This window comes from Diadema setosum, chromosome 18, assembly GCF_964275005.1.
Source record: "Diadema setosum chromosome 18, eeDiaSeto1, whole genome shotgun sequence".
Taxonomy (NCBI): domain Eukaryota; kingdom Metazoa; phylum Echinodermata; class Echinoidea; order Diadematoida; family Diadematidae; genus Diadema; species Diadema setosum.
In genome coordinates, this window is record NC_092702.1 from 32,235,156 (window position 1) to 32,263,093 (window position 27,938).

Consider the following 27,938-nt stretch of genomic DNA (forward strand, 5'->3'; position numbering starts at 1 on the left):
GGCTTCACAGAGAACTCATTTCTAAAGAGGAGGCTGTCAGAAACAAACAAAATTTGTATCACAGAACCAAGTCTGTCTCAGATGTCATAAGAACTACACTGTATGTTTATCATTATTAATCAAACCATAGTAGCAAAGGTTATCATAAATGTGACGTAGTGAATTATTTCTCATGGCATTCAGTAGCCCAGTCAATATCTGAACTACTTGTCATGGAACTACTAATGTACAGTGTTTCAAATATGCTTTGCGCATTTTTATGTTTACATACATTGTGGGAGTGCATCACTGTTGCATTGGAAGATGAAGCAGTGCAAACTATCTGTGCTTGTTAAATGTTGGAAATTGTGACAGCTTTCTTGGTAAATTTTTAAAAAGGACAAAAGGAAATTAAACAAGAGACCCAGGGGTCTCATGCTCACCTGAGTATCGCAATTTCACCTTCCATGCATTCTTGCAGACTCTTACCTGAGAACATTGGAAACTTGTGGTAGAGGATAGCTTTGAGAGCTGGCATGCTACCTTTTAAGTTTGGTGAATATTCATCAAGGGGTTTTCAATGATTATGAACATGCACAATTTACATCACCATTTGGACCCATCCCATCCCACTTCCTTTAGTCCCAGGGGGGGGGGGGGGGAGGACACCCCTGATTTTGCCATGAATAAACTTGAAACAACAGTCATCAATATACTCATTCATTGTATTAACTTAGCTCAATCGATCACTTCTGGTTCAAGAGAAAATCTTTAAAGATTCCTTATGGGGGGACCCCTGGGGTCCCCCCAGATGGGGCATGGTGCCCATTTGATGGAATTGAGATTCTATCCCCCTAGGGATGCTACATGCCAAGTTTGGTGAAAATTCATCATGGGGTTCTCAAGAAAAAGATGAAAATTCACAATTTAGGTTCAAATTTAGGCCCCCTGGGGCCCCCCAGGTGGGGCATGGTGCCCATTTGATGGGAATGAGATTCTTTCCCCCGAGGGATGCTACCTGCCAAGTCTGGTGAAAATTCATCATGACATTTTCAAGAAAAAGATGAAAATGTACAATTTGGGCCCCATTAGGACCCCTCCAAGCCCCCTCCCCTGGGTCCCAAGGGGGCACCCCTGATTCTGCCATGAATAAACTTGGAACTTCAGTAATCAATGTACTAACTCATTGTATTAACATAGCTCTACCACTTCTGGTTCTAGAGAAGAAGATTTTTTTTAAGATTCCTTAATTTTTGGGAGTTTGGGCCCCTCTGGGGCCCCCCAGGTGGGGCATGGTGACCACTTGAACAAATTGAGATTCTATCTCCCTAGGGATGCTACCTGCCAAGTTTGGTGAAAATCTGTCTTGGGGTTCTCAAAAAGACGATGAAAATGTAAAAAGTTTACGCACGATGCACGACGGAGGACGCACGCCGGACGAGGAGCGATCGCAATACAAACTGTAGCTCACTTGAGTCGAAGAACACTGCATGAAATCACCAATGAGACATGTAGATATTTGGTGTTCCAAATGAATTGATGTTTTCTCTGGTATCATCTTTAGCTCTCCCCTGACAGGGAAGGTGTGTCAGGTGAAAATAAGGCTAGATCTGCACAGGTCAGTTGAAGAAAACATCAGTCACACACCCTGTAAAATTCTGCCATAAAACACAATATGGTACATGAAGATGAGAATGAATAGAAATAATAACCTTCAAGCTTGTTCATGGCCTGTACATACAGTACTTACAGAATGAAAGCCAAGCACTAGAATATCTCCTTCATCCGTGAAGATCAGTTTCTCAAGCCAGTCAAATCCTTTGTACACCTTGAAAAATCAACAAAAAATATGACTTTGATAATTCATTTGCTTGCAAAGATCAACCATCATATTACAACAGTCCACTGGCTTTAATACAGAGCAGTTTCTCTCTATCTCCTACCACTTGTATTGATTAAATCATCTCATCCTATATCGTCTGTATTTCATCTTATAAAATGCACTCAGCCAATAGCCATTGATTGCGTATAAGAAGATACATATTAGTGTGTGCTTCATTTTTACTTTTGACTTCCAACCCTTGAGACAGCAAACCTTAAAACTGAATCAGACAAATCATATTATTTCAAGGTTGATTACTTTCAATCAATGGGATACACAGAAATTTATGGCATTTTCCTGGAGTTATTTCATGTTCAAATAAAATTTTGCATTCCTAAATTGACCTTTGACCTTCACTGCAATTATCATGATCTCAAGGGCTTCACTTTATCTGGAAGAACGGATATATGTATAGTGGAAGTTCTTCGTTAGACTTTCATAAAAACCTGGATGATCAAAAAAAAAAACTAGAAATGTCGCTATGGCGACTGATGCCTCCGCCATAATGCATGATTCTCCCAATAGGCGTATAGTACAATGTCTTCACAATGTGTGATCCATGACAGCTTCACATAACTGGCAAAATATTGAAATGACAGGTTTGTCAGAAATGTCTTGAACTGGGTTTGCTATAATTTTCTAAGAGTGCAGATACACATATTTGGGGAATTTTGGGAAAGTTTATGCAATGAGTAATTTCCAAGGTACGAAGAAAGAGTGTGATGATGGTACAAAAGAGATTTTTTTTTATTTTTTTTTTTGGGGGGGGGGCATTGAAACCTGGCCTTTGACCCTTAACCTTTGACCTTCTGGCTGGAAATTTCCCGGAGAATCTCCATTAGGTAATGCATGTATTAAGTTCTGAAACTAATAATGCAAGCATTGCATATACTAGTATATGAGGGAAATAGTAAAATTTTGAGGAGTTGACCTTGACCTTTGACCCCCTGACTATTGACCCATGACCCCTAAATTCCCTAGATAATCCCTGCCAGACAGTACATGCATATGTACCAAGTTCCACGAAGATACATTGAAGCATTTGAGAGAAAAGTAATATTGCAACATTTTCACCTAACCTTTGACCTTTTGACCTTTGACCTTATGACATGAAACTCTCTCTGGAGAATCTTTACGCAGTAGTACATGTCCACACCAAGTTTCAAGAAAATACCTTCGGGCATTGCATAGATATGGGGGAAATTGCAACATTTGTAGCATTTGACCTTGACCTTTTGACCTTTGACCTCTTGCCAATGTTACTAAAATCTACTCAACTAATTGTCCTATCATACATCATCCTTGGACCAAGTTTGGTGAAAGCTGCTTCATCCAGTTTTGAGTTATCACGTAAACAGATAAATTTTAGGATTTGACCTTGATCTTTGACCTTTGACCTCTGTCCGATTTCACTGAAAAACTAATCAAGTAATTGTCCCATCATACATCATCCTCCAACAAAGTTTGGTGAAATTTGCTCCATCCAGTCTTGAGTGATCACGTAAACGGATACAATTTCATGATTTGACCTTGACCTTTGACCTTTGACCTTCAGCCGATTTCACCCAAAATCTAATCAAATAATTGCCCCATCATACTTCATACTTGGACCAAGTTTGGTAAAATTCCAGTAAATATTACTCAAGTTATCGCGTAAACGAAAGCGGACGGACGTACGTACAGACGTACGGACGGACGGACGGACGGACGGACAACCCGAAAACATAATGCCTCCGGCACCACTTCGTGGCGGAGGCATAAAAATAGCTTAGAAATTTGGAAATATAATGCCCATGGTACCATTTTGTAAATGATAGTTCAGCAGTTGAGAAAGAGAAAGCAAGAAAAAATGCTGATCAAGGAGCGTAACCCATGATACATGATACAGTTTGTGAACCTTATATGTATTCTGCAGTTTGAGCTCCCCACCGTCGGTAATGCTGATCTGGCGGTAAGTTCCGTCTCTTCCCGTGCTGTACAGCAACCCTTCGTGGAGACAGACGGACGACGTCCCAGACTTTCCATGGAGCCCTGGCAGGGAACTCACTGGTCCTGCTATCTGCAAACGGCAAATTCAAAAGTGTTCCGACTAGAATATTGCAAACAACTGGGTGTGAAACACAGTTTAGAATACCATCAATGGGGTACATATTTATGCAGAAAAAAAACAACAAAAATAGCACAACAACAAATGGGAAAAAAAATGAATAATAATGATAAATCAATGACTTACAAAGAAAAATGTGCTGGTCGAGATTTCAAAGCTTATTCAAAAATTGCTGAAAAAAAAGACAAATAATATCTGCATATGGTTAAATGCCTGAGGTTGAAATCATTTGAAGAATTATGATATGAAATCTAGCTTCTAATGGCACTTATAGGATCCTTTGGCATAATACAAAATACTGTGTACAAAGGCTATCACTGAGGACATCTGTTTATGATAACAAAACATTAGATTAAAGACAAAAAAATCAATTCTTGTGGCAAGGAACAGTATGAACAGATGTGATTTGACAAAGAATACACACCACATGTCATATGAGCTTACACCTCACTTCAACAACCCATTTGGCATAAAACCATAGCTGCTTTCTAAAACAATAACCTCAACTACCTCGTTGGGGTTGCACCCGTAAAGATGCACTGAGCCTCTCCTGTCGCCGCAGACCATTCTATCGTCATCCAGCACGACAGCACAGGTTGCCCAGCGCTGACGACAAGGAGGCAAGGTGAACTGTGCGTGGGGAATCATGGCAAGAGAAGACGATGCAGAAACCTTCCACCAAGTCTGCAGTGGAAAAAGAAAAATGCATGTCAGATTGTAGTGAGCAGCCAGGTACAAACGTAATACTCCTCCCTATCTAATCACTACTTTTGCCCTCTTTACTGTATACGCCAAATACTTAGTGAGGTCTTTATTTTCGTGAATTTCGCAAGTAAGGTGCTATTCGCGAAGTTAAAGACACGCAAAAATATTGACCCTAATCCCAATATGATTGTGACACACACATATACATTTCTCCATTCAGTACAAAACTCCAAGATCATGAATTTATCAAACCACTCGCGAAATCATTGGAAAGTCCCGATTCGTGGAAATTTAGACTCGCTAAATATATGGCGTATACAGTATTTCACTCTTGTTAGAAATGATAATATGAAAGGATTGATATGTGAGTTTATTACTACTTACATAACTTAATGTTAATGTCATGTAAGTCATAAAACCTTTGCAAACCTTCAAACATGTACTTTGTCTCATGCAAGTTTGGAAGGATTGGGTAATCTGTCTCTCCTCTATGACCTATTGGCCAACCATCCAAAACTGTTTGACTACAGCTGAGGATCAATTTCACCTTCATCTTTGTGTCTTCTTCCCCATATGATCGATTTTGCTCATGTTGTCAATGAGCAGTCCAGCACCTTAACCTTAAAGGAGCCGGGCTTTTTTGGCTATGCTCAGACCGGGGGGGGCGGATTCCGCCCCCCCTGAGATCTAGGCCATCGGTGGTGCGATCGCGATGAAATTTTGCATGCGTGAGATTCGCGTCATAATCTACAAGATTGTGTTATAAGATTTTTTGAAACAATCAATTTCTAATTTTAATTAATTAATTATGCAAATTAAGCTCAAGGTGATATTTTAGCTTAATTAAAAGCATTGAGAGTCTAATTTTTGATCTGTAAATCTGTTTTAGCATATTCAACAATTGTACATCACAAAAACTTCCAAAACTCATTTCAATTCTTATGTATTTTATTGTTTTCAGAATTTCTTATGTATTTCTTTGTTTTTCAACTTTTGTTTTTTCTTTGTTTTTTCATTGGAAATTGTCACTGACCACTATTCTACCATAATTAGCACAAAATTAATCAATGAAAGTGATTAATTGTAAAAATAATCAGGTTTTTATGCCTTTCATGACAGAGCACTGTTTTCCATAGGAAATGTACACAAAATCACAAAATTGTGCCCGTTTTGGAGCGACATTCCGTTACAAAAATGGGCGTGGCTTCGCAAAAGTATGCGCGGACGTTGCAAATTTGGTCTCAAAAGTTGCGCGAGACTTGAACGAAGAAAGTCAAGAAGCCTCGCGATGAGGCCTTCTCGCGTTACAGAATTATAGCGCGAAACGTCGAGGGGGGGCGGATTCCGCCTCCCCCCCCCCCCCCCGGCCCTTTTAGGGTTAACTGTCAGATCACATCACACACAGGTTGCATACATTAGCAATTCAAGAGGAAATGACAGCATTCTTTACCAGGCATCCATCCATGCCGGAAGACATCAGATCTTCGTCTGTTGCCCAGGTAACACTCATGACTTTCATCCCATTGGTGCTGGTCTCAATCTCAGTTGTTAGTGTATCCTGACAATCTGGACAAAGTAGGTGCAATGCTTTGCTTAAGTGATTTAAAGAATTTATTGACCTTGCTAAAGGTCACAGCACAAATCACAAATTTATACACAGGTAACCATGAGATGAACATGACCTGAAATATTAAAAAAAAAAGGTTTCTCATTATTTCATGAAAACTATATGAAGGGATAGCATTGAGAAAGCCCATTTAGTTGGTACCTTCATATAAGTGCAAGATCTTGCACGTACCAGTATGTGAAATTCCCAAAAGCATCAAATGTGGCTGCCAATGGTACGGCCTACCTATAATTTACAGAAAATGTCTTACCGGTATATTTTGTTGCACGACTTTGACTCAATGTTTAGATTTATCTCCATGACAAGACTACTGTTTTGCCATGGCTGTACACCTGTAGTTGGGTGCAGCAAAATGGCAAGCCAGTTATGCATATGCATTATTTAAGGTGGCACAACATTGCAATATTTCTAACATCAGGACATTTTACTACAGTGTGAACAGACAGTATGAGTAGGACAATGTTTGATGTCACAGTATTCCGCAATGAGAGTGGGTCTAAGGTACCTACCAAACCAAATGACCTTGATAGAGCCTTGGATGTTTCCAATGGCAACCAGAGGGGTGGAGGGTGCAGCAGCCATGACGTTGTATCCTTGGTATTCCTCATCATGCATCACAAACCTCCATGTAGTAGAGGAGTTTGACCAGCTACAGATGTAACTGCAAAACATAACAATACAATTCTACCTTCATACTTTCTGGAATTATTATCATTTTCTACAAGAAAGATTTATGTCACAATCTTGTATGTGTCAGGAAAGAATAAGCACATAGTGTCACAATGTAAACACTCTCATTGGCAGGAGTGGGGAAATATCCCTAGTTGGATAGGGAAGTTTCACAAGAAGTTTTGCGGAAAGTTTGCAGTCACACTGGCAAAACTTCGAGATCTTAAAGACTGCAATTTTAACCCGATGAGGACAGATTGATTTCGCTACAACACGCATTTCCCATAGCCCCTTGCCCGAGTATGCTCGGGACTCTTCCTCGACGGGTTCAACTTCTTGATCCTTTGCCAGTCTGACTGCACCTATTGTGTCATTACATCACACTTTTTTTTTTAACTCCTTACTCTGCTTTGTGAGCTGATTGGCATTTATGCTGGAGAGATTTTGGCATCAATTGGCACAGATATCTAGAAACTCATCATCAATGTAAAGAGATAATCTAATCCCTTAATCCCTATTGTGTTGCCATGGCCTTCTTGTTGGACTGAGGTATATTTCTACACCTGACTGGGCTTGCTTTATTATCTACAACTACTGGTAGGTCAAATTTGGATGGATTACTGAATGCTGATATAAATGCTTGACAAGTTTAGAGATGAGTGCTTGGGGACAGACATGAAGGGTTGAAGGTGTGAAGAAGTCAATGTGTATTGATCTGCATCAAACAAATTATGCACTATTATTCAATGAATTGCTAAAATTGCTAAAGATTTTGATGGCTGCTACACATGCATGCTAAGAGTCGTTCAAAATGTTACCCGGAGGCAACATATGACCAACACAGAACTGTATAGGGATCTATCCAAAATAAGCCAAAAGATTAAGATAAGGAGGCTTCGCTTTGCCGGCCACTGCTTCAAGAGCAATGAGTGTGTTTCCAAACTGATACACTGGATGCCCAAGCATGGGAGCAGGAAACCAGGCAGACCAGTGATCAACTTTGTTTACACATGCTTAAAAGAGACACTGGTCTAGACACCGAGATAAAGACTGCTATGCTGGACAGACAAACTGGGAGTGCCATGGTGGATCGAGAACACCACTCGAATTAAGCAAGTAAGCAAGCAATTCAATAAATGGCTTTAATACTACGGCGCCATGCTTTGGGTTTATCTTTTGCTTCATCCTTTATCCTGCTTTATCTGAATTCAATGAAAGTCACTTTTAAGAGTCAGTCTTTCATTCAGGACAAAAACACTCACAAACACAAGAATGAAAACATTTGAATCTGCATTTATTTTGTAAGATTTGTAAGATTTTATTGACTCTATCGACCCCCTCTCGGGGTATGAGAGTACAAACATATTTACAATATATGAATACAAAAATATAAGTGATAATGTACATGTACGTGTGAAAATAACAGATATAAATAGATATGTTTACAAAACAAGGCGTAAAGGACGTTTAACTACTCTACCACTACGTGTACAAACATTCACATCTACTTTACTTTCTACAAAAATACTGTCTTTCTTCTTTGGTATTGAAGAGAACTGAAACATAATAATTCTGACAAATTTGGCGAGTTTTTTCAAATGGCAAGCATTAGTTGAATTGAATAATTTGGCCATATGTAATGCACTTGGTCTACTGGCCGTCAAGCTACTTGGTAAATACAATAATCTCTCTTTGTTGAAAAAGGGACAAACAAAAATATAATGAAATTCATCCCCTATATCATCGGATGAACAAATAGTACAATGCAATTCATCTGTCAGGCTTGCATCAAACCTGCCCTTATTAACGGGTAATCCATTAGATCTACATCTGAATTTACTTAATGTAATATAATCTTTCTTACACAAGACTTGTAAATACTTCTCTAACATCAAATTATCCTTAAACATTCTATAATTTGTACAGATTCTATTTGACCATGTTGCTGCTCTCCACTCTTGAATAAACATATCAAAAAGTCTAACTTTTGAGGTGTGTGAAATCCATGCAGCACTAAATCCACCCCCTTGTGCTAACCACACATTCCCTAGCCCTGCATAATAAAAAATATTTGCGATAGATAATAACCATTGTGATTTTGACGGGGAGTGTATGTCTCCTTGTAAATGCAGAAGAAATTTGAAAATTGTACATGAGTGTTTGGTTTCTTTTCCCTTGACTAATCTCAACCAGAATCCAATCATTCGACATTTAATATGGTTCAAAATTACTCCACGTCCAGTTTCACCATAAACCATACAATCAGGAGTACATTTGTTCACAAGCAAAATTTTTCTTAAGAATTTCCTATGGAAAATTTCAATTTGGTCTATGCACTCATAACCCCAGACTTCACAACCATAGAGTAAAACAGGTAAAACAAGATGATCAAATAGGTGGCACTGTGTGTCCACAGAGAGCTGTAACTTTTTAGCCTTGACCAACATGCTATAGAGTGCTTTTCTAGCTTGTGTGACTTGTTTAGAAATTGCCTTTTTAAAACTACCATTATAATTGAATTTAACTCCAAGGTACACAAAGTCATCTACAACCTCGAGTGGATCACCAGCATAAACGAATTCAGGAATTCTTCTAACCTTCCCACGTGAGAAAATAACAATTTTAGTCTTGCTTGCATTTACAGTCAAGCGCCATGTCTGACAATAACTATCTACAGCATCAAGAGCTTTTTGCAACTCCTCCGGAGTTTCTGCTAAAATTATTGTGTCATCTGCATAAAGTAAACAAGAAAGATTTAAAACTTTTTTGACATTATCAGAATCCAGGTGGTAAGAAATCTCACTTTCCAAATATTTAAGTCCACCATATGAATTTCTTATGTATTCTTGAAAATCATTCAGATAAATGGCAAATAAAAGCGGGGAAAGGTTTTCACCCTGTCGTACACCAATGTTACAAGTAAAAAACTCTGACATCTCCCCCCTAACCGCCACACATGATTTAGCACTTTCATAAATATTCTTAATGACAGTAAACAGTTTACCCCTAAGCCCCATCTTCAACATTTTGTACCATAAAGATGATCTATCAATTAGATCAAATGCTTTCTTGTAATCAATAAATGCACAGTATAAGCGTTTTTTATTTTGCAGATAAACATCAATTATAGTCTTCAAAACAAAAATATTATCAATTGTAGAATAATTAGAACGAAAGCCAGCCTGTTCTTCACCTAACATATTAGCTGCTTCGAAAAACTCTGAGATTCGATGATTCAAAATGGAAGTAAAAAGTTTTCCTAGACAACTGAGAAGAGTTATTCCTCTATAATTATCAGGATTTGTGTCTATACCCTTATTCTTAAAAATAGGAATGATAATCCCTATGCACCATTCAGTTGGAACAATACCACTGTCCAGTACCACATTAAAGAACTTTACCAACACATGAAGCATCTCTACGGGACAATTCTTAAGGAATTCATTTCTTATGAAATCTTTTCCACAAGCTTTTGAATTTTTAAGTTTCTTAATCATTAGTACCACTTCTTCCAAAGTGACTGGGGCATCCAAGGGACCATCTGCCTCAACAATTTCTGAAGTACCCATACTATCTTCCAGGCCTGTGGGCTGGTCCTCTTGGCTATTACCTAAACGACTAAAATGATTAACAAAATCCCCTAATGAAACATTTCCTGTTTTCTTTACTTTGCGTTCATTATTACTGTTGAGTAATTGCCAATATTTTTTCGGATTTGATGCCTGTAATGAACGGAGAGATTCATTCAAATCTCTATGAAATGCCCTTCTTTTATGTCTTAATAAATTCTTATAAAGCTTTCCTGTAGACTCATAATGATTCAATAGACAAGTAGCCCCTGACCTGTCCAGAAATTTAAGCTTCCTCTTTAATCGATTTTTAACATTCAAATACTCCTGACGGGCAGCTCTACATTCTGCATCAAACCAAGGCTGATGGTTGTTTTTATCCTTATTGACAGTCTCATTTTTGTTTATATTATGTCGAGATTGTCTCCACTTACAAATGCCAACATCTTGTGCAACACTGACGAACATATTGCATAATTGTGAGTAACAAAAATCAATACTATCTTGATTTGCATTCCCATCTAAACATTCCACATTTTCACACATTAGCTCAGCCGAGTCCTTGATTTTCTGTTTAAATATTGCAGCGCTGTCACTGCTCCACTGGAATAATAAATAACGTTGACTTTCATTAGGCTGTGAATCTAAAACTGCGTTGTCTACTGCAGCGTTTTGAGAATTGTTAAAAACAGTGTCGACATTCACAGCAGATTTAGAATTTTCCGATTGCAAGGTCACACTGACAGGACAATGAACATCTGACAAACATTTATCAAATACATCAATACTGAAATGTGTAATGCTAGAAAATAACTGGCGAGATACAATAACATAATCAATGGTGCTACAACCACCATTTTTGTTGAAACATGTGTATTTTCCGACAGACTGATCTTCCCCTATTCTTCCATTAACAATCCTGAGATCAAAACTTTGGCACACATCAATAAGACTTTCCATTATTATTTACATGGACATCAGTATTATAACGAGTAGTTGGAATATCTAGGCCATCAGTAGTTACATGCATATCAGAGGCATCATTACAAAAGCCTAATCCAGTCTGATCTGTCAACACATCCTCTACATCTAAAAAATCATCAAGCAAACCCGTCCTGGCATTGAAATCACCCAGCAAACAAAAGGGTGCATCATATCTACTTTTAATATCAATAATATCCTGCACCAGGTTGTCAAAAACTTCATTAGAATGGTGAATTGATCCCTCACATGGCAAGTACACTGCACCAACAATAAACTCAAAACCTAAAATTTTACTATTTACCTTGACCCATAAAATTGATTCAGAAACTGTTGCATGAATTCTTTCAGAACAATTAAAAATATGATTCTTCATCAGAATACACATACCGTGAAACCCACCAAACTTTTGTTTATTGGAATATTTTGGCATACTATAACACTGAAAACCGCAAATATGAGATTGAGACAGATCTGGTGTGTCTGTTTTTGTCTCTAAAAGACAGATTACATCATATGCTTGCAAATGTAAGTCCAAAATTCCAATATCGAGTTTACTCTGCAAACCATTAACATTCAAACTTATAAATGAGATCTGGGTTAAACCTGTAGATGAAAGAGGGCCGGGTAATTCCTAGGTCGAAATGTCGAGGAAGAGACCCGACTTTTTCAGCTTGTCCTCACTCCATCCTAGACGCTTGAAGAGGTCATCCGGGCCGTGAATGATGTGCTTCTTGTGCGGGTCGCTCTTCAGAGTGCAATGCACCTTCCCATCGATTGTCCATACTTTCTCTGTGTTCTCGTCTTGCTTCACAGCCTGAAGAAGCTTGGCACGCCCAGGGGACAGATGCTCCATGATCATTATGTCCTTGTGTTGTTCCGAGTCCTTTAACTTACGCTTACTACGAAGGAGCTGAGTGCGGAGGTCACGACGTACGAAACGCGCAACAATAGGTCTCATTTTATTGGGCTGAGGCCTCCCCACGCGGTGGCTGGTGCTGATATCTGCCTCAGACACGGCAACCCCTGCGCTGGCAGCAACATCGATGACTACAGCATTTGTAGACTCGCCATCATTTTCAGGCACCCCTCGCATGATAACATTGCATCCTTTGTAACTGTTCCATAGGAAAATGTTATATTCCATTTTGAAATACACAACAATCACAAATTATAAAATAGCTAGCGGATTTCAAGCATGGTAATTGGTCAAAACACGTCACGTGGCATTCAACTTTTTTCGCGCACTGCACGGGAGTGCAGATGTCACGCAAAAAAAGTGATATACCACGCTCGTAAAGTTGCGTTGAGTTTGTGTATCATTATTTCATCTAACGTAGTAACCGAACACTTGCGTTGCTACATGCATCCCATCGTATCGCAAGAATCGCAGTGTGAGGTGGCCTTTAGACTGCCGTTACCTGGCATTATCGCGTTGCCGAAATTTGTCTATCATTCATCGTGTATAATGCTGTTTCTATTTTTTATGTTTTTTTTTTTTGGGGGGGGGGAGGGTTATTCATTTTTAATCGCTATTTTCTAAAAGAAATAGCGCACTTGTTCCGTTGTGCGACAATGTAAGTGCAGTGGATGCTCGGTTTCTTCAGATGGTGCGTACACAGAGGCGGCACCAATCTAAAGAAACCTCGCATGCACTGCACTTACACTATCGCACTCCGTGCCGTGCGCTATTTCTATAATATAGAGTCACCTGAAGAAACTTGTGGGTGTAATTCTCTATATGCGAGATTTAAAGTGGTACGTATGATACCACCATGGAGAAACACATATTCCAATGATGTCCTTGATGACCAGGCAATGCTTACCCTCCCTGTGTCATCACTAGAAGCTGTTTGTCTGACGTGATGACAACCTTCCTCGGGACGAGCTCTGATTCAGAGGGACTGCCATTCCCATGGTAACCAGGATTTTCTGCAAGATGCTTTCCTTGCGTTTGAATCTCGATTGTCTCAATAGCACAGTTAGCTGGAAATATTCGGAAAAAAGAGGAATAATTACCCTCCTGTCTGCATGATAAATACAGACCATCTAAAAAGTAATGAAATACCACAAGGACACACATTTAAATCTTCACTGGTACAGTAAAACCAGAAACATTCGCAGCATGAAACTTTTGCCAATTGGTGACTGACATTCAGTGCATTGTGTAGACAAAATCTTTAACCCCTTGAAGACGAGTCCCGAGAATACTCCTGCAGGTGTCTATGGAAATGCGTGTTGGAATGGCAAAATCAGTCTGTTCTCAACGGGTTAATGAGCATTTAACCTTTGCAAAACTTGGCTTCATGCACATGGAAATTTCTGGTATTACTGTATAGATTTACATGAATGAGAGAATATGAATGCTTTATATGATTTGCACAACTGCAAATTAACAGATACAATGTGTTTGCAATATTGACTATTAAATTGACTCCAGAATATGACAATAAATTCTACATTATCAATCCCACCCATCTTGCATACAGGTTTCTTGTGATCATGAAACAGAGAGAGCCCAGGTGATGGTTTTGACTGAAAAGTTATTCCAAACCACCTAGAACATAAGTGATTCAGCCATACCTCTAAAGGTCTTAAAGTCTTAAGTGATATGATGACTACCAAGTTTAAAGTGGTGCGGTATCATACCTGTGTAAAATAAATGGCAGCACATTGACACTACTGAAAGATGTATGATAATTATTGTCACATGTCAAGATCAAGTGATGATAAAGCTTAGTAGTTGTCAATAAAACTCTGTCATAGCATAACCTCCAAAATAATACAGAACATATTTAGTATAGTATATCTTCAGGGGCAATATTTTCTACACTCTAACTATTAAAATAAGCCTTCCTCAATTTCATCACATTCCAAGTCCCAGTCACCCCATTTGCACTGTGTAGAGGACACATACATTGTAGGAGTTATTTCTGGGCCTTATAATACACAAGCCTGCAGTGAATAAAAAGTCTCGAACATGGTGATGACTCTTCACCCGTTGATTTTGCTGTAACACACATTTCCCATAGACACTTGCCCGAATATACTCGGGACTTGTTTTCCATGGGCTAATGGTGTTGATCATAAAAAGCAAATGATGAATGTTTTACTGCAATGACATTAGTACTGGTGCACACTATCTGTAAAAATGTAGTACGCTGTTATTACCAGTAGTTGTGGCGTGGTAACAAAAAAAAAAAAATAATACAAACAAATAACTACAGTAGATATATCGCTACGGCGACTGATATGCCTCCGCCATAATGCATGGTTCTCCTAATAGGTCTATAGTACAATGTCTTGACAATGTGTGATGACAGTTTCACACAATTGGCAAAATATTAAAATGACAGGTTTGCCACAAATGTGCTGAATGTTCACTTTCCTAGAACTAGGTTCAATTGGATGAATGATTAAAAATGTCAGAGTGCAGGTATTTGGGGAACTGATGATTTTTACTTGACTTTTGACCCTTTTATAAGTTTATCCATTGAGTAATTTTCAAGGTATTGAGAAAAAGTATAATTTCAGTATCAAATGGGAAAATAGCATTATCTAAACCTGGCCTTTGACCTTTGACCTCACAGTTCCAAAGAGAATCACTGTTAGGTTGAACATGCATAAATATGTAAGTTTCATGATGATACCTTGAGTTACTTTTGAGATATGGAGGAAAAAGTGCAATTCAGCACTTTCACTTGACCTTTGACCTTTTGACCTTTGACCTTTTGGCAAGAAACTTCCCACAGAATATATATCGGGTAATACATGCATACATCAAGTTAAAAAAAAAACCTTCAGACATTGCATAAATATAAGGAAAGTAGTGATATTTTGAGGAGTTGACCTTGACCTTTGACCCCCTGACCTTTGAACCATGACCCCCAACTTCCCTAGATAATCACGCCCATTGGAACAAGCATATATACTACGTTCCATGAAGATACCTTGAACCATTTGCGAGATATGGAGAAAAACATGAATTTTCAACCTTTTTTTCCACAAAATAAGCTGTGACCTTTGACCTTCGACCCCGTGACCCTAAAATCCAAATAAAGTATTATCCCCCCAGGATATACCCTCATACCAAGTTTGATGTAAAACCACCACACGGTTCTTGAGATATCGACAAAAACAAAATGGGACTGACGTACGTACAGACGGACGGACGACCCGTAAACATAATGCCTCCGGCCACTTCGTTGGCGGAGGCATAAAAAAAAATTGGTCACGAAGCAAGGCCAGCGTTGCACACACAAACAGACCCTGTTAAATTTACTTTTTCACGTATAAAGATGGAACAAGCGAGGGCACCATCACCAAAAACAATAGGCGTCTTCGTTTTACCATAACACACCTTCATGCCAAATTTGAAGATGATCTAAAAAGAACTGCAGCCAGTAGAGTGCTCACAAGAAAATCTCTGCGGCGGATGCGGCGCAACGAGGCCAAATCCATAGTATCCTCCGAACTCTGTTCGGGGGATACAATGAGTGGATGACCTATATGTCAACACTCAGCATACTTTCACACCCCATGATAGCATACTATGCAAATGATATGCAAATGAGTCCATTATGCCCATTGCATATGGATATGAAAGATTGAAAATACTGAAAAATGTGAAATACATTCACTTTGTATGACTACGTTCCTCTTTAACTGGAACATTTTCTCTGTGTGTACAGCTATAATTGTCATCTACAGAAACATTCAAATCCAAACTTCAAAACTTTACCTATTCCTCTCACACTGAGGACTATAATTGCAGTCTATAATGTTCGGAACAATTGTATTCTTTATCTGGTATGTGTTTGTTGTTGTTTGACATTTTCTTCTCTGTTGTCATGTTTGAACATGTGTTATATCTATCTTTTCATTTATGAAGAGCCATGAGCACTAAAAAGCGGACCTGTGCGCTATACAAGTAGCCACTATTATCATTATTATTATCATTGCTACTTCTACTACTATTACTACTACTACTACTACTACTAATACTAATACTACTACTAATATTACTACTAATACTAATACTAATTGAACTCTGCAATACATCTTGTAAAACTATGTCTGCTGATTCTTTAACTCCTTTACATGTATCAGTGTTTTTTTGTAAGTGAATATATGCTACTGTCATTGTATAGTACATGTGTGAATAATGTGCACAGCTATTAATATTTACCAGGTACCATATTTTTTCCTTTCATTGATTTCACATTTTTCACAGAGGAAGACATTCAAAACTACAGAAGCACTCTGAGAGCGCAGACCTCCGCCAAGCATGCAGCTCATTTCCACCACTGATCTTGTTCTTCCATAGAAGTGATTTCCACCCATACATACTTATAGCATTGTGTGCTGAAAGTCGCCCAATTTCCCAATATAGAAGCCTTTGTTACGTCATAAACCCTCAGCTGTACGGCGCGCCTCGCCCTAGCAGAAACTAGAGCACGCACTTTAGTGCGCGCATGCAAACCTCAAATACGCGCAGCCTGAACTCCCAAGTTCATTGACCCTACCTGCCAAAATATCAAAAATCCTTCATAAATTCCTCCAAAATTCTCAGATCACTACCAAAATTTGATCATCTGTTACTTGTATCAATCTAAATCTTTCCTGCAAGTTTCATCCAAATTCGTTACCTACTTTTTGAGTTATTTTGCACACAGACAAACTAACTAACTATGAAAAACTAACAAACAAACAAACAAACAAACAAACCAACGGTCACGAAAACATAACCTTCCCCCTTGGCGGAGGTAATAACACAGTAACAGCAGATTTGTGACAGAAAAAAATCTACTTTGTCTGCAGATTATCCAATCATTGTTTTGATAGCAGAAATTCTAAAGAATTTGATAGGGTTGGGGTTTTAGGTGGTATGGAATTGTTACATGGTATTGTTAAATTCAAGTATCAGAATGGCTAATCACTTTCGACATCCAGCTGAATCCCTGCTTGGCAAACTGCCTGGCACACTCTCTTATTGCCACAAACTAGCATTAGACTAACATGAAAACATATGAGTGGGACTGCAAGGACAGCAGCAATTCTGCTTAACCCACCACCTAGGCTTCAGTTTCTGTACCCGCTCACATGGGTGAACCAACATTTAAGAATTTTTAGCTGGCAGAAATGTATCAATACATTGCTTTGAAAGTGATTGCTATACAGAATCAGAGCGTATGTGAGTTTTGTCCTGGCAGCTCATATTACAGGATATAACAGTAGTTGTTGAATTCATGTTCATGGAATACAGCAGTGAACACAGAAATGTACACATGCACGTTACATGATCAGGAGTTGATATTTTCACATGTTGTTAGATTTACGAATAGTACCCAGATCGCAGAATTCCCAAAAATAACCCCAGGAAAACAGGAACGGTATGAAGTCTCATTAATAAAGATTGTCTTTGATGTGTTGAGGTGACAAAAAATGATGTCAAGTATCAAAACTAAGTGCAATCGTAAAATTTGCTTTGTGTTTGCTCTGTGTTTGCTCTGTGTTGTGGGCTGCTCAGGTACAGCCCTGTCGCGATTTATACAGCGACCGGGCTGTGTATAGTTAGTGTACAGTGTATAATATGCACAGCCCTGTACAGTGTATTTACATAATATGTGTATGCACAGGCCTGTCACATCATTATCACAGCAAGTAATGACTGGTACTCCTAGTGGTCTCAGTCTGGTGGCAGCCTTAGGCTCCTGGCCTCGGCCCGGCCTTGGGCCCCTGGGCCACTGGGCCTGGGCCCACTTGGGCTTTGGGCCCCTGGGCCTGGGCCCACTTGGGCTCTGGGCCCCTAGTTCCGGGCTAAGGCCCGTGGCCTTGGGTCCGGCCTTAGGCCCCGCCTTTGGCCCGGCTGTACTTTGTACATGGTCTATGGGAAATCAGGCTTGTCTGTAATTGTATAATTACAAATAATTACAAATAATCACAAATGATCAACGGGTCCATACTACACGTGTACATATAGGACTATATGAATATATGAATATATGATTATATGAATATATACAATGTATGTGAATATATATATTATATATGATTATATAAATGTGATCAGTCATTCTGTTACAGTGTCAGATCTGCAGTCATTCATATATAGCAACTTTTATGCATGTATAAATGGCATACATTCATGTGTACAGTATGCTACTTGATTGAACCAGCGTGATGGAGAAAGATCACACCATTGAACAATTCACTTCTTGAAAGACATGTACAGTTCAATGACTCAATGCTTGTTATTATGAACTCTGTAGAGGTATGCAGCCCTCTTCAGATGGAAAACATACAGTTGGCTATCAAACAGAACTTGCAAAACCATCAACAATTTATTGCGTTGGATTTGTGTGCGTGTGTGTGTGTGATAGAGCTATTTGGCTCGTTTCCTTTGCATGCATCATCACAAATTCCCGAAGTCTGAATAAAGTGAAACCAAGACCTTCATATAGATGTGCTGCATTGTAAGGTGCTGGATCAGATGGATCAGATGCCTCCGGCCACTTCGTTGGCGGAGGCATAAAAATGAATACAAAAGAACAGTTCAATCTTCACCCAATGTTATTCATGTTGTAACATTCTATCTTGTTTATCTAACAAAAGGCTTAAAGTAATACATTCAGGGAAAACATCAGAGGTGTAAAGAGCTGGCATGGTTCTACAGTTCATAAGAGATCACCTGGTCAAAATCCTCACATTGAATTTAACATATTACTGTGGAATACATTACATTAGTAAACACCCATCACCACTGATCCAGAAAAACCATCACAAACATCATTATGTGAAAGTTGAAAAAAAAAAATTTGGTTGGTTTTATACAACTTGTAGACATGTTGATTACTGGCAACTTTCCCACAATAATATCAAAAAAAATCTTAAACACAGACATTGCAGAAAAGCAGGCGCAAACACAAACACAGACACAGACACAAACACAGACACTGACAGAGACACAGACACAAATGCACACACACACATGCATGCACACATGCACATACATACACACACATTGCCATCAAACACTTTCCTTACATACACTTCAAAGTAGCCTGATATTCAGCTGAATTGCCACTTCCTCAACTAATGTGCATCTTCGGTAATACATTAATTCGTGGTACACGAGGCTAGACTTAGCCTTAACCTAAGGCTACATTCTAACCCAAATTATAACACTGCTTCCCACCATGAAAACCTCAATACAGTTGCTGAAAATTGATACATACAGGTTTTGATATCATTAGATCTGCCAGACTCCATGGAAACCATCCAATGATACATAATTTCCAGAAAATTAGCTTTGAGGTTTACATACAATCAAACATGCAGGATATTGAGTAATTGAATGTAATAGGCCAATGTAAGTCACCATGATAACATGCTTCTTTAAAAAAAAATGCAAGTGTTGATTTCAACATATTCTTGGACTTGACATTCAGGACAGTAGCATTTAACATAATTATAAAACTTACTTGATTTTTGAATGGATATGAGATTAGTTTTATTGTCATCCAGACCACCTTCATTTGCCTTTTCTGGGGTTTAATGTCTCTATACCTTTATCAAAACATAGTCACACTTGAAATCAAAGACTAAGAGTGCAACTAGAAATGTCGCTATGGCGACTGGTATGCCTCCGCCATAATGCATGATTCTCCTAATAGGTCTAAATAGTACATGTGGACAATGTGTGATTACATTTTTACAAAATTGGCAAAATGTTAAAATGACAAGTTTGTCACAAATGTGATGAATGCTCACCTTCCTTGACCTAGGTTTAATTGGATAAGTAGGAGAGCATGTATTTGGGATTTACGGACTTTAACTTGACTTTGACCCATTCATACGTTTATGCATTGAGAAATTTTCAAGGTATGGAGAAAAAGTGCAATTTCTGTATTGAATAGTAAATTGTTACAATTTTCATCTGGCCTTTGACCCTAAAATTCATAAGCTAATCACTGTCATTTTCATTTTTTTCATTCATTTATTTTTCATTTCCAACAAATACATATAAATATATTACACAAATTGAATACAGTACGTGTACATACATAAATTTCATTAAATACAAAGTAAAGGATAAGTTTACAGAAAACTTGTAAGTATACGAAAATGTTGGAAATGGGGAGGAATGCTAAAAAGCAGCAGCAGGCAGAAGATGCATAAAGCAGGCAGGCAGAAGATGCATACATACGTAGTACGTTTCAAGATAACTTGAGCCACTTCCTAGATATGGAGGAAACACTTAGTTCAGCACTTTCACTTGATCTTTGACCTTTTGACCTTTGAGGCAAAAACAAAAGAAAAAAAAAAAAACTTCCCAGAGAATCTCTATTAGGTTAAACATGCATACACCTAGTGTAAAAAAAAAAAAAATAATCCTGCTGGTATTGCATAAACATGAGGGAAATATTCAGTAAAATTTTGAAGTGTTGCCCTTGACCTTTGACCCCTGACCTTTGACCCCATGAACCATAAATTCTCTAGATAATCACTGCCAGTCAGTACATGTATGTTCCATGAAGAGACCTTGAACAATTTCCAAGGTACAGAGAAAAAAGGTGAAGTTTTAATATTTTTACTTGACCTTTTGACCTTTGACCTTTGACCTCATGACTCAAACTTTCACCAGAGAATCTTAATTGAGTAATACATGTATACACTAAGTTTCAAGAAAATATCTTCTGGCATTGCATAGATATGATGGAAATAGTAAAATCTTATGTATTTGACCTTGACCTTTTGACCTTTGACCTTGAGCATGTAAACCCAAAAGTTGATAGGCACAACTTCACCCCCTAATACACATACATGCCAAGTTTCATTAGGATACCTCAAAAGGTTTTGATAGTTACCTTGTCCACAAAATTCATTACGGACGGAAGGACGGACGGACGGACGGACGGACAGACAACCCGAAAACATAATGCCTCCGGCACCACTTCGTGGCGGAGGCATAAAAAGAGATCTGAGGAACTCACCAGAAGGCTGAGATTGCTTTGCCTCCAAAGGCCATAGTCTGATGCTTCTATCCCCACCACCTGTGGCCTGTATGAACAAAATGCAATATCTTGAGGCACTTTTATACAAGTATTAATAATCTCCTGTCTTTTATTCATTCAGAGTCTTTACCAGTCCATTTCCCGTCAATTAGTATGTTGGTTTTCACAAGAATTTTTGTAGCTATCTCATGAACAAGCCAAGAATCTTAACTATGATCACTGACTTTTGATCTTAAAAAAAGTATCATATGATTCGGCACGCCGTACACCGGGGTACCGTTGTAACCCGGGGTACCGCGTTGTGTAGCGCCATCTCATGCCCATTATTTACAATGCGTATCCGAATTCAGATACGCCGATTCTGAATTCGGATACGGCAAAGTCGTCGCAATGAACTAGCACCATAGGTGTTTTTCGAAGTACACTTGCATGCATTAATTGATGCATAATCACAAATAAGAAAACATTTTTGTGCATAATAATACTGAAAAATATTTTGACACATTTTTTGGTAAGCCAGGGTACAGCGCTGAAAAAAAAATAATTAATTCAACAAAATGGCGAATTTTCATTTGGTACCCCAGGGTACCAAATATTGCATCATATGTACAATTAATTGCATCACAACAGTACAACCTGCAATCACATAAGATTTCAGAAATGAACTTTGACCCTCGCGCCTTCATCAAATCCACTGTTGAATCGAACAAATGTTTTATCACAGTTTATTACTATAACTGTATATCACAGTTTAATACTATAACTGTGCATAAAAGGAGTCAGAATTTTGTCAAATTACCTACACCATCACATGAATGGCAGTTTGTAAGCTTTTCACCACGCTGTGACCTATCTCAACATAATTGTTAATAAAAGTATCTAGAATTTTGTTGGGTTTCCTACATGATCATATGAATGACAATGTGTAAACTTTTTCCCCTCAGCTGTGACCTTTTTAATACATGCTCTTTCAGTATTTCAACAGGTATTAAGCCAGTCAAAGAAGAAAACTTGAATCACACTTCATGTGGCTTCAAACCATCATCAGAGAGTGACTAAAAGTGACTAACAATGAAAGCATTAATATACTTACAACATATGATCCATCGTAACTAACAGCGAGACTCCATATACTCTTCCCCTATTGTTGGAAAGAATAAATGCAGAAAGTTAATATCAAGACTGATTTCAAGCAATGTTTAACAGGGAATAGCTACAAATATGTCTTCTGGTTTTGAACATGAATATGAGAGAAATTGTTTACATAGACTGTCAAACTATTCACATTCCATTCTCCTGCACATGACATAAACAATTCAAATGCCCTGTTTCAATTATCTGGCAATCATCACGTAACCTACAAGAATAACACTGTGCACACGAATGAGCCTAATGTGGAATACACATTATATATCTCTTTCATGGAAAAAACAAACAAACATGTTGATGACTTGAAAGTTGCATAATATTTGCAAATAATTAGAATGCACAAAGAAACATGTAACAACAACGATGATGATGATTATAGTCATCATCACCATAATCATCATTGGCGTCATCATATCATTATCATGAAGACCATCAATAGTAACTAATCTTCATATAGCGCATAATAGTCCACTGAACACATATTCAAAACTAACTAAAACTAAAGATCTGCTTGAGAGTGAACACCTCACTTGTTATTCAATCATTCTGTCCAACAACACAAAAGAACATTTACTATATTCTTTGCAAGCTTATGAGCAAATAAATGTCCTTGAGCTTTCATACAAACCTTATGGCTCTTTATTTTCTTGATGATTCTTCCATTCATGTCCCAGATACAGCACATGGCATCCTACATATAATAATAATAATAATAATAATAATGATAATAATAATAATAATAATAATAATAATAATAATGATAATAATAATAATAATAATAATAATAATAATAATAATAATAATAATAATAATAATGATAATAATAATAATAATAATAATAATGATAATAATAATAATAATATAATAATGATAATAATAATAATAATAATAATAATAATAATAATAATAATAATAATAATAATAATATAATAATAATAATAATAATAAAAAACACACAGTCTTCTTCCACACCCTTTACAAAATGATATTGTATCAAAAATGTAAGCAGGAATTGGTATCAATATTACAAGTAGTTGCATAAACTGTACCTATAAGAGTATACTTCTTCTTCTGAAACAGACATTTCTATAATAGCAATACCACCTTGTTATCTATGCCAGACTATGACATGTGATTACCATGTCAATATTTTCCAACACAGACAAACTCCTCTGAAATGATATCATCATATTTTGCGACAAAACATGGGTTGCCACTAAACTGCACATGTCAAAGAAGTCTTCACCACAATAAACAAACTAGAGAAGCACTCTGAGAGCGCAGACCTCCGCCAAGCATGCAAATCATTTTCACCACTGATCTTGTTCTTCCATAGAGATACCAGTGATTTTCACCCATACGTACTTATAGCATTGTGCGCTGAAAGTCACCCGATTTCCCAATATAGAAGCCTTTGTTACGTCATAAACCCTCAGCTGCATGGCGCGCCTCGCCCTAGCAGAAACCAGAGCACGCACTCAACTTAGAGCGCGCAGGCAAACCTCAAACACGCGCAGCCTGAACTCCCAAGTTCATTGATCCTACCTGCCAAAATATCAAAAATCCTTCATAAATTCCCAAAAAATTCTCGGATCACCACCAAAAGTTAATTGTTTGTTACTTGTGTCATTCTCAACCTTTCCTGCAAATCTAATCCAAATCCGTTTACTATTTTTTTAGTTATTTTGCACATGGACAAACAAACAAACAAACAAACAAACACACAAACCAACGGTAACGAAAACATAACCTCCTCCCTTGGCGGGGGTAATTATACAGTTAGAAGTCCATACAGTGTTCACCTCTCCTATGTGATTTCAATTATGGTCATTAAAACATTTAAATCTTGGAATGCACAGAATTACTGCAATGCAGCAAAATACCATAGCTCAAATCAAAAGCAAATTAATCAGGCACATGTGAAGTACATACAATGTAAACGAGATATTTCAAAAGACATTTCCTTGGAATTCACAGATTTATTTCACAAATATCTTCGATGTGTTATGATTGGCTGTAGCATAAGAGTATAATTCAGTGAAAGTACTGAATAGTGAGGAAGGAAACGAAGCATTAAGTGGAAAAGCACAATTTTCATCTGTCAATATATATTGATGCTTTGTTAACCATATAGATGTCAACAGCATCACATATTAAAAAGGTTGATCATTTTCTGTTAAACCCCAACCCCCTGTTCCATTAAATCATTCTAGATCAGTTCAGCCTAGCTCTTCATCACAACACTGGTCAAGAAAAGCTCACCTCTCCAATGCTAACTATCTTATCTGCCAGTGTCTTTGCTCGCCAAACCCTGGCACTGTGCCCATACAGTTCAAGTTGGGCCTTGCATGGCTGGTCATCTGACGGTGTGGTTGGACACCTGAAAGGCCAAAGTCGTATGCTGCGGTCATCTGATACTGTGGTCAAAATTTGCAGCTCATGATTGTATGTGATGTCAAATATCACGCCCTGTAGAATCCAACAGAAGTTACAGAACAGTTAGGCATGGTTAAGTGATATTAGCTGACAAAAATTGTAACATAGAATTAATTTTGCACAGTCGAGCTTGTAGTTCATCACTTTCTGTTTGCTATACTCATGCATTTCAATGTACACAGTGAAAGAGCAATACTGTAAAACATGAAATTTTAGCGGCATGAAATTTTTGCAAATTGGAGCCGACAGCCTTTCTCATGGCATGAAATTTTCACCAAGTGCCTCTGGCATTCAAAGCACATAGTGTAGACAAGAGCCTTTGCATGCACTCTAAAAATTTGCAAAATTAAAATACATGCGAACATTCCTTGTTTTAGCGTAATCCATGCAATTACAACTGTCACGTGTCATTGGTAGAAACTGACGGCATAATTACTAGTATGTAATTGAGTAAATTTCAGTGTGGTAGGGCATATTTCATTGTTGTTGTTGTCGTTGTTAAGCAGTCAATGAGTCTATGGTCTACAACTTCCCCCCTCTCCCTGAAGGTTGTTTTACCTGATGGCCTTCCTGACGATGGTCAACAATGACTCGGCCAGAGTCGTCTACTGGGCCACAGGGTCGCCAGAGGACCACCTGGTTGAAGACTGTGCCTGCAGCCAAGACCAGGCTAGACCATGTCTGACCGACAAATCTTGCACTATATCTGGATTCACAAATTCAGGAAAAGTTGGTTTCTAATTTGCACAAAGTTGAGGAAACAAAAGAAACATGATTTCTTTTGGAGGTGATCATAGATAACCCCCATATTATGCATCCTCCACCAACACTATGAGAAATACGCATAAATAAGTGACACTGCGCCATTTCACATTAAAGCTGACCTTCTTGTAAGCTTATACATACCATGCCATGTACCGGTATTACTCGAGTCAGGCACTTTACAAGAGTTGGTAAATATTACTGCAGTATACTGTCCTTCATAAGACATTGCCACAAACGCAAACACTCAATTTCTCTTTGATACTAGTACTTGATCAAAACACCACCCCTAAATGTACATTCAGATTTTAATGCAGTCAATTTGATTACCCCACCTTCCACAGATTTGCTCAATTTAGAATCAGTCAACTGCAAATTAGATGTAAGGGTAATGGCGTTACATCAATCTCACATTTATTTGATTAATGCAAAAGTATTAAAATACTAAAATACAAACAATTGACCCTAATCATTCGTATGTTCAAATAATTTAATCAGTACATTATAATCATATTACTGTGTATTAACCCGTTGAGGACAGGCTGATTTTACCACAACGATTATTTCCCATAGACACTTGCCCAAGTATACTTGGGACTCATCTTCAATGGGTTAAAATACCACTTTGAAAAACAAACTTATGCTCCATGAAGTGTCACTAACACATTTTTAGCAGTTGACCTTCAAATTTTGACTATGGATCTTGTCTTACTACTCAATAGTTGAAATTAATGTTGACGACGCATCACACAGGGGTTAATTTCAGGCAGTTGGGAAAATAATGTCACATGTTTAGTGCATCTTTGTGAAAATATGGTGACAAAAATTCTATCGCATCTTTTTGGAAAGGATACAAAATGCAGTTTTCCTGGCAGTGAACCGTCTTGCTGACATGCCTGCCATCCACATGCCACAGGAGCACTGCATTGTGGGCAGTTGCTATAGCAACAGCTGAGCCTTTGATAAGGGTCTCTGATGATGATCTCCTCCTCTCCTTCTGAGAGCATTCTGGGGATAGAAGAGGGTCAGGACCAGTGGTTCCCAGCTGAGCATCCTCATCAGAACAAAGCCAGCAAACATCCCATATCCAGTCTGACACTTCATAAACTTCAGACAAAATGGATATACTGCACGGGGCAAAGCAAAAGAAAACGAACAAAATACAATAAATACATAAACAGAAGAGAAAAAATATGCCAAATATCGGTTTGTGGTATGAATTGGTTCTACATGAAAAGATAATGAAGTCTTTCAGTGGTACTTGATTCATGGCTAGGGTGATATTGAATATAATATTAAATACAAGATAAGAATTGAAGATAAATGTAACATATATCAAATACTATGTGAATCCACTCTTACAGGAAAACTAATGTAGTCCCACAATATTTGCTTTTATAGAAGACAAATACAGTAAATGACTGACTGACCCTATCAATATAAACAGCCAAAGATCTACTGTAACTCTACAGTAATACCAAACTCCATGCTCAGAAATGGGGATGCACCCCAGAGTTCTCCGTAACTCAAAGTGGCACAGAAGAAGGAAAGGTGTATGACATAAGATGTCTTATCAATAGGATCATGTAGGTCATTTCAAGATTTCAAGTGTCTACTGATGAAAATTTCTTGCTCGGCTTACATCTCCTGATGCCATGGATGACTTGGTGGGAGAGTACTTTCAGGCTACTGCGAGATGACTGCCGTGGTGATATATCATAAACATGGAGGTACGGCCCTTCACCTTGAAGCCATTAAGTTTTGTTTTGTTTTGTTTTGTTTTGTTTTGTTTTGATTTTTGTTTTGTTTTGTTTTGTTTTGTGTGTTTTTTTTTTTTGGGGGGGGGGGGTTGGTCTGTTCTCTTTTTTTCTTTACTAATAGTCCATCATAACATGCCAGTCTAATACATGTAAAGAGGCCAGATCCATGATTATCAAAGGCTTCCTTTCTCTCACCTGTTCTTGTTCTGGAAATCTATTTCAATAATGCATAGTGCCTTGTGTCCAAATATGGCAAATATGTTTTCCTTGCCTGCAGTGAAAAGACAAACAAAGAC

At 38.0% G+C, this 27,938-nt stretch overlaps 1 protein-coding gene across 1 annotated transcript in view; it reads right to left on the reverse strand.

Moving 5' to 3' along the window:
- Window positions 1-27,938, reverse strand: part of LOC140242147 (tRNA (34-2'-O)-methyltransferase regulator WDR6-like) — a 50,152-nt gene that overhangs the window by 15,090 nt on the left and 7,124 nt on the right. Inside the window, exons 3-15 of the mRNA XM_072321911.1 lie at window positions 27,838-27,913; window positions 26,737-27,009; window positions 25,679-25,826; window positions 24,947-25,153; window positions 23,313-23,375; window positions 22,629-22,676; window positions 21,515-21,581; window positions 13,346-13,505; window positions 6,810-6,961; window positions 6,124-6,239; window positions 4,479-4,652; window positions 3,759-3,920; window positions 1,730-1,807 (exon numbers count right to left, since the gene is read on the reverse strand). Coding sequence (XP_072178012.1) covers window positions 1,730-1,807; window positions 3,759-3,920; window positions 4,479-4,652; window positions 6,124-6,239; window positions 6,810-6,961; window positions 13,346-13,505; window positions 21,515-21,581; window positions 22,629-22,676; window positions 23,313-23,375; window positions 24,947-25,153; window positions 25,679-25,826; window positions 26,737-27,009; window positions 27,838-27,913 — 1,724 coding nt within the window. The remainder of the gene's footprint in view (window positions 1-1,729; window positions 1,808-3,758; window positions 3,921-4,478; window positions 4,653-6,123; window positions 6,240-6,809; window positions 6,962-13,345; window positions 13,506-21,514; window positions 21,582-22,628; window positions 22,677-23,312; window positions 23,376-24,946; window positions 25,154-25,678; window positions 25,827-26,736; window positions 27,010-27,837; window positions 27,914-27,938) is intronic.